This window comes from Hydractinia symbiolongicarpus, chromosome 14 (genome assembly GCF_029227915.1).
Source record: "Hydractinia symbiolongicarpus strain clone_291-10 chromosome 14, HSymV2.1, whole genome shotgun sequence".
In the NCBI taxonomy this organism is placed as follows: domain Eukaryota; kingdom Metazoa; phylum Cnidaria; class Hydrozoa; order Anthoathecata; family Hydractiniidae; genus Hydractinia; species Hydractinia symbiolongicarpus.
In genome coordinates this window covers 4668174-4676760 of record NC_079888.1, presented here as the reverse complement: position 1 = coordinate 4676760, position 8587 = coordinate 4668174, and the positions used below count along the sequence as shown (strand labels likewise).

Below are 8587 nucleotides of genomic sequence, written 5' to 3'. Positions count from 1 at the left end.
GACTCATTTTTGCAGTGTCTTCAGGACGCAAACACAGCATATTTTTTATGGTGGCCTTATTTTAGGACCTGATTAAGAATTATAGCTATTAACGGCAATGGTTTGTCTTGCAGTGAAATGGAATAAACACATCTATGTCTAACTTAGGCCAAAGGAAGTCGTACCTCAGTTTACCGTCGGCCACCGGCATGTATATTTACCACCGCATGAAAAATTTCATTATTTAAAAAAATTCCATTATTGTCTTTACTTTCCCACCAGAGAATGAAAATATGAAATAATGACCCAAAGAATATCTTAATAAACCCTTCTGACATGCTTCGCACATCACTTCGCTATTGTGTAATTTCGATTGATGTCGCAATCGATCGAAAGTGTTCTTTTTTTGGATGTTTTCAAATGTAATGTAATGTGTTAATTTAAATTTCGAAAGGCCTTTGTTCCAATGCTTGCCATACAAAGTCGTGCGATCAAGCCTTGCCTCATTTGGATATATGTCCCAGTCTCCAGAGGTTGTCTTTCTGCACTGTAATTCCGGTTCAGGCTCAGAGGGTTTCGGGTTAAAGCTAGCTAGGCGGAGGCGCAAAATAATGAATAATGAATAATGAAAATTTTCCGCATAGTACATCTGTGATATAGACAACTGTAAACTGAGGTACAAATTCCAGTTAGGGACAACTGCAAATTAGACTATTTCTCCTAAATAAGCTAGTAGCTAAATAAGGAGATTTTTAATAGTTAACTTAGAGAGAATAGTCCACTTAGGAGATAGAAAATTTTAATCGATGATATCTTCGCAATCCTTGTTGGTCGCGCTAATTTTTTTCCTGTACTACTTGCTGACTTAGTCAGCTTTGCTTAGGTCAAATTTCATAGAATTTGCATGGCAGATATAAAAGTTATACATGTGAACGTGCCCACCAACCAAACTCCTTTCCAATCGACTAGAATAAGGTCCGGGGCGAGATTGTCCAAGTAGCTTATTTTGTCTATGATAGCGTAATTAGGACATCATAGCCTAACCATGCGCCATCTTTTTTTAAATCAAAATAGTCTATTTCTGCAGTTTTTTAAAACACGCCGGAAAAAAATGTTGAGCGCATGTGGATTAGCAGCAAAACAAATTAAAATCAATATCTTTAAAACGCACCATAACATTTAGGAAAATAATACTTCTACATCCGAGGGAGGTTTGTTAGATCATATTTAACCTTAAAGATCGGTGTGACCACGTACCAGAAGGCTGTAATAAGCAAATTTAATGTTGATAGACTAGTTAGGAGATAAATTTCGCCTAATTTGTCTATCATAGCCTAGGCGGAATAATCTAATTTGCAGTTGTCCCTAACTGAATTCCTTCGGCCTTAGCTATATAAGACAGTCCTTCAACTTATCAAAAGTATCAAAAATGCCTGGTCAGCGTAAGCGGTTTATTCCGGACATTGTGTAGAATACATATTGCATACGCGCAGCATTCAACTATTTCTTCTTTAAACAGATTTGTCTTTTTTAACCCCTGCTGCCCCCCCAAATAAAGTAGATGTGCATATTTTACATCATGGCTAGTCCATAATGAAATTACATATATACGTGAAACTATAACATTTTCCTGCATATGTTAGTCAGATTTGGAGGGCTGTGTTTAGCTAGTCATATAACTAGCTAAACATGAAAGAAAAAGATGAAGGAAGAACGAACAGGCAGGAGACACACTTCTTTGCCCGCCATTATCAAAGCTGAGTCAGCGTACACAAAAAGTGGTTAAATGAAAAAACAGGACCCACTCCCCAATAGAACTTACCGGTTACCTTTTTTTCCTCGTTAAAAAAACTCTTCCGTTCTATCATATTAAAATATTTTTAAAAAACATGACAACGCGAACTAAAAATATTCTATTGATTTTTTATTTGATTGCATCATTGATTTGATTGCATCTATTGCAAAAAATATCCGCTAGAGAGCTATCGGCTTTGACATCAGGCAGCAAACCGTTGGGAGAAGAGGATGCTGGAGGTGTGAAGTGCAATCATTCTCGTTTTGGAACTATATGAGATGAACTCGGTTCTTTAGCTTTATTATTTTAGCGTAATATCGAAAAAATGTTTCACTTTTTTACGTCATGCACGATATAATTACACTGGCGTATTTAAAGCGCTTCAGCTTTTCTTTTTATCCTTTTAGCTTCGTGGCGTACTCTCTGTTATGTTGGAACACTCCATCTAGTCGATTCCATTAACAAATCCCAAAATGGAAAAATATGTCAACTATGGAGGAAGGATCGCGGAACCGCATATGGAAAACAGGCAAACTTGTTTCCAGATTCTGTTTCAATCCCCTAAATTTTAGTTTTTGGTTTTCAATTTTGCGGAGTTTTAGCAAGGATTTTTTTTTTAAAAAAATTACATCCAATGAAATGTTATTTATTTATTTTTTTATTCTTTCTTTAAAGTCGATATATAATATACAATAAAACATGCTAGATATATTATAAAAATATAGTTTAAATTTGTTAGCCTTAATTAAAATCGACTTTCCTAAAATAACAGATTTTTATTATAATAATAAGAAGTTAGTTCGTATATCCTACGTTACAAATATATGTGGCACAGAGACGACAACTGCACTGAATAAACGGAATAGTGTTTAGCCCGTGTTCGAATAAGGACAACGAATGGGGCATTCTGGACAGAGTTAGGAAGTTTCTCCCATAATTTAGGCGCAACATAAGAGACGCTTAATAGGCTATACTTTGTGTTACGAATTCTGCGCCTTTCAAAAGAACTGGATGCACGGAAACTATATGCAGTCTTTTAGAATGCAAAAACATCATTCATGTAGGAGCATTCATTTTCAACTCTGTCGCATAAAAGTCTATTTGCTCTACTCTGAATGCTATTAACTTTATGTAGTAGATCTCTACTTGAAAATCCCCATATAAGAGGGCAGTAATTAAATATGCCATAAATAAATGAATTAGCAATAACATTTCGGTTAAAATTAGACATATATGGTGATATACGTTTAAGGCATTGATCTTGGCATTAGAATTCTTACATAATAATGGAAGAACATGTTGCCTGAAAGAAAGCTGATTGTCAAAAATTATACTCAACAAATTTACGTATGGAGATTCTTGTAATATATTATTTTTCAAATTTAAAGTAACAGAATCTTTGTTTTTTCGATTTTCCCAGAATGAACAGTTCGCACTTCTCAGAATTTAACTGAAGCCCGTTATTGGAAAACCATGTGCTAACAGTTGAAAAAGCACCTTCTAAACATAACTTTATCCCCTCAAATTGTTTTTCATATGTAAAAAGTGTATTGTCATCTGCGTAATTACAAATTTTAACATCGGCTCTATCATTTAAAATAAGCATTAAATCATTTATATAAATATTGAATAAAAGTGGACCCAGAATCGAAACTTGTGGAACACCACTAATAATCTCTTTCCACAAGCTGAAATAGCCATCAACTTTTTAAAACTGATTGTTGAGATAACTCCTTAAAAGACCTAAAGCACTTTTTAAGAAACTTTATGCATGTAGTTTCGCTATTAACAGATTATGATCCACACAATTAAATGCTTTACTCGAATCATCAATAGCGCCCCTACAGCATTTCCTTTATCAAGATCTTTTCGCCACGATTCTATCATGTGAAGCAAAACTTGTTTGTAGCGATTTGAGTTACCAAATAGTAAAAGTTACCGTTTTTTTGCAATAGTTATATCTTTCGTCACAAAAACATGAGAAGTAAGCACAATAGATATTTTTAAAGTATTCGCTTGAACATTTTTGTGAATTTTCAAGAAAATTAGAAATAATAATTTTTGAGTTTTTTTATCGCTTAACTTATAAGACGCTCCTTATGATCTCCTTATACATACTCTTTATAACTTTAACTTTCTTCTCCAAGTTTTAATGCAGTTGAGAGTTCCCGAGTAATTGTACTTTATTTGAGTCTACAATTTTTTCATGTGATCGGCATGTACCAGCCTAACGTAATTTCGAATTGTTTTGAAGCGCAAATTGGGAATTTTCTGATTATCTGTGGCATGGACTTAGCAAAGTCTGCCCGAGATATTGGCAAATTGTACGTAGAAATACAAAATCAGCGTAAATTTACCTATAGTATGCGGAGATGATGTAGTGTTGCATTCGGCTTGTGACCATAGGGTTTCAGGATTAACTTCCCACTCCGGCGCACTTTTTAGATATTTACTGACCGCTAATCGGCTTATGTGGCAGCAATCAAATTGGAGCATTGCTATACGTATCTCTGGGGGCAATGTAACACAGTTACAGTCGGAGGGGAAAAATAGTCAGCCGTAATGATATAATGCGCCGGGACGTTTAAACTTTCCGTTACTGACTTAATAACATTGAAAAAAATTTACTTCATCGTGAGCAATGCATACAGTCTTTGATAAGCAATCTCAATTTCAAATTAAAGCAATTGCTGAGCAACAACCAAGTCCGAAATGAGTAAATATAAAATAAAATATAATAACTCCACTGAATTGGAGATCTTCCGGATTGTCCAGTTGTTATATTGCATAAAAAATTGAGAATTCAAATTTGACAAATTGAATAAAAAAGGGTAATTTGTAGAGTTTGATCAAAATTAATAGAATGCAATGTTCGAATCCGAAAAATTGGATCGTGTATAGCTTAACAGTTTGCAGGTATTAATTTTTTCAATAAAACATTCACACAAGTTAATTTATTTTTAATGATTCTTTGTTATGATTTAGCGTTGATGTTCCATTTCATCTTTGTGCGAATTAAATTGAGCTCTTTTTCAGTCTGAGATAAAAATTCCATAAATTATCGACATTACTTGATTTCTTAACAAGTATTAATTTTTGCGAACATCACCTTGAGTAATATTTGGGAGTTCTAAAAGTTGTGGATTTGTTTAAAATTCGTGTAAAGAAGCGCCATGAAAATAGATTGGCAAAGCTTGCAGTATTAGTTTTCAGCAATTTACTCAAATAACGGAGAAAAACACCCCGAATATATTATATTTTTTTAAAAATTTGCGATTATATTATGCTTTGCGTAATATAGTTATTTCTAGTAATTCTCGCATACACTAACATTCGCCTTATTTGCACACACTAAAAATAACAAATAAACAAATAAGTTTGCGAAAATTAATCAACTTAAGGCGGAGATATGGTGCGAAAAATAATTGTTGTGTGTGAGTCTTCTTAAAAGGAATGTTACAATAATAAAAATAATGTATAAAGGTTAAAAATGGAGTAAATAAAAAAACAACAGAATACATACTTTAAAAGTAGAAAGTTTCGCGAACAAAAATCGAGCTATTCACGAGAGTGTACTGGTACACACTTATCTAAATTTATTTTCTTTGATGCGTTTTCAAAAACGTTTGACACAAAACGAATAAAAGATTTGAAACAATTCCGCCACAAAAAAAATTTGATAAAGTCTGAAATTTTTAAAATAATACGCGAGTGAGTAGTAATTTAAAGCTAATAATGAATTCAAAAAAAATACAGAAGACCAGGAAAAGTCTATTCATATATTTAGTGGAGTTTATGCCCGCGAAAATTTCTGACGTTCCCAAAAAAACAAGAAAAACAAAACATAAAAAATATATACATTTACTCAATGTGATCCCTAAATTATAAAACAAATTTTAAAACGTATATATATAGTCTATATTTTGTATAGTTTCCTTACATTTCTTCGACAATGCTCCAAAACTGTATCTACATCAATGTTTTTTATACTAGCTATTTCTTCAGCAACAAATAACACATTGCCAGGATGGCTAAACTGCTCACGGTCACGTAAACTCCTTGGTACAAAATAGGGAGCGTCTGTTTCCAATAACACCCGGTCTAAAGGAATACTTTTAGCAACTTCATGTGTCGTCGTGGCTGTTGAATATGATACTAAATTAGTAAAACCAAAATACATGTTCTCAAATTCATTTATAAACCGATGCAACTGGCTATGATGACCAGTGAAGCAGTGGACATGTATCGGCCAGTTCTTCATCCCTTCCAAGCACAACAGCTCAAAAACATCATCTTCTGCTTCCCTTGAATGAAGAACTAAAGGTTTCATGTAATCCTTAGCAATTTTAATGTGTCTTAAAAGTACACGTTTTTGTACCGGAATAGGACTTGGACAACGAAACGAATAATCTAATCCACATTCGCCTACAGCAACTGCTTTTGGGTGCTGTAAAAATTTGATAATATTGTCTTCAATTCTTTGGTTATAACTTTTAGCATGGTGTGGGTGAATTCCAAACGTACCCCATATACCGTCTTGTGTAAGTAAATCAGAACTTATTCCAAAACTAGAAAAAGCTGCAGGGTCACTGAATGACGTGATACAACCCTTGAAGTTGTCAGGAAAGTTTTCCTTTTGCATAAACTTTTGAAACGATAGATTGTCATGTTTGAATCTATCAAACACATAGTCTAGATGACAGTGAGTGTCGTATAATGGCACACCGTAGTGTTTGTAATTATAACCACAAGAAAGTCCATTATTTTCAAATTTAGATGTGATTTTGTATGCAGGACAATCCATCTTGACATGCTTTGTAGAATGGCATTGTTCACACACAAGTGCATTCTCCATTGATATTGTGGGGATAACGTGAATATATACTTGATATAAAGATAAAAAAGACATACCTGAAAATGTCACCCACCAGGTTAATCATCCAAAAAAATTGAATATAAAAACAGAGACAAAAAAGTTGATATTTATAAAATAAAAAGCGAATAGCTAGCTATATATATGGTGTATACTGATTGATTTCCCTTTTCCCAGTAACTTTCCTTTTAACGAACAACAATGGCTGGCTATGGCATGATATCCTGGGCTTTGCGTCCATGATCTACCACATTACCATTTTCACAGGCACTTAAACTTATGCATTTTATGGAACAAACAGCCTAAACATTGCTGGGGTAATCATACATGAGAAAATTTTAGCGCAGTGGAAGTATGACATTTTTATCTATTGATATCTTTATAATCATTCATTAAATATCAAACAAACCTATATTTATTATGAAACTAGGAACTGGGAAATATTGTTAAGAAAAATCTTTTATTACCAGGCTTTATGCTCTTCTCCACAGATCCCCTTTGCTAATTGAATTCGCGTCAACAAGTTTTCATAATGTCACGTCTGTTTTTAGAGCAGCTGGTGTTTCCAGCAGCTACTAGCTCCATCTAAGTTAAGTAGCCAAGTATTGCAGCCATTTTAATCATAAAACAGACTTCAGAAATAATTCCAGTGGATCTCACATGGGCAAAAACGCATCACAGAATTAAGACGCAAATCACAGAAAGAGGATGCTTTTGATGGTGGCTTTTTCGCTCAGTCCTTTTCAGCTTTTTCACACACTTGTTTTTAGGGATGGCTGATAGTCAAAACAATGAAGTTATGTGGCTAGCTGAGTTTCCAGATTGTCGCTAGAGCTGTTTTTAGATAATCACGTAATGTAATTAGGATGGTATTATGCTACATACATAACATAAAAAAAATGTTATAAAACTCAAATTCACATATATATCTATTTTCATAATTTAATTCTCACAATGAAAACGTAAGAAAAATATTCAAGGTTTGGGTGACACAGGTCTAGATTTGTATGTGAAATGTTAACAGATCTGCAGCCCTCGAAATTAGCGCCGGCAATCGGCAATTGCTGGCGCGGTTTCATTGCGTGAAGGCTAGGTGAAGGGTCTTCTTAAGAGACAAGAGAGGAGTTGAACGTCCTCCACCATACCTTAGTTTAAAGGGGCGATTGTGGAAGTCCCATGAAATGCCACATAGTGATGGTGTCACTTTAAAAAACACCCAGTCCGGTCTGTGAACGGTTGGCGCTAGGAAGGGCATCCAGCTGTAAAACAATGCCAAAACTCTTTATTAATGGCCGTAAGAATAGTTGATCAGACAAACTGCGTAAACGGGGCTGGAACTCTAAGGAGTGAAGGTGTCGCGCACGGTAGGACAGATGTCAGATGTGAGCATCGTCAGACCGTTACCCAGCTATCACATCACAAGGTAGATAACACTAGGTTGAGGATGGCTAGTGTAAATGTTGGTACTCTGAGAGGTAGAGCAGGTGAAGTAGTTGAAATGTTAGAACGTAGATCTGTTGATATGTGTTGTGTTCAGGAAGTTAGGTGAAGAGGAGCTTCAGTGAGATTTGTGGAAGGTAGGAGGGCAAGGTATAAGCTTTTTTGGATTGGTAATAGTGATGGATATGGAGGAGTTGGCATATTCGTTGCGGGGAAGTGGGTAGAAAAAGTAATAGATGTTATGCGTGTTAATAGTCATATTATAGTGATAAAGTTTTTGATAGGTAATAGGATTGTCACTTTTCTGTCAGTTTATGCTCCACAGTGTGGACTCAGTGAGGAAGATAAAGATAAGTTTTATGATGAGTTAATAGCAGTCACATCAAAGTTTGGAGACACTGAACTTGTCATGGTGGGCAGCGACTTTAATGGTCATGTTGGGAAGTCATCTGAAGGTTATAGAGGTGTGCATGGAGGCTATGGATTTGGGAGCAGAAATA

At 34.8% G+C, this 8587-nt stretch overlaps 1 protein-coding gene across 1 annotated transcript; it reads right to left on the bottom strand.

Annotated features, from left to right (window-relative positions):
- Nucleotides 1-4809: 4809 nt before the first annotated feature.
- Nucleotides 4810-7720, bottom strand: LOC130625477 (putative deoxyribonuclease TATDN2). The gene is made up of 2 exons (XM_057440579.1): nucleotides 7115-7720; nucleotides 4810-6658 (listed from the first exon to the last, which is right to left on the bottom strand). Exon 2 carries the CDS (start codon nucleotides 6627-6629, stop codon nucleotides 5691-5693), a length of 939 nt encoding a protein of 312 aa, XP_057296562.1. The 5' UTR covers nucleotides 6630-6658; nucleotides 7115-7720; the 3' UTR covers nucleotides 4810-5690.
- Nucleotides 7721-8587: the final 867 nt, after the last annotated feature.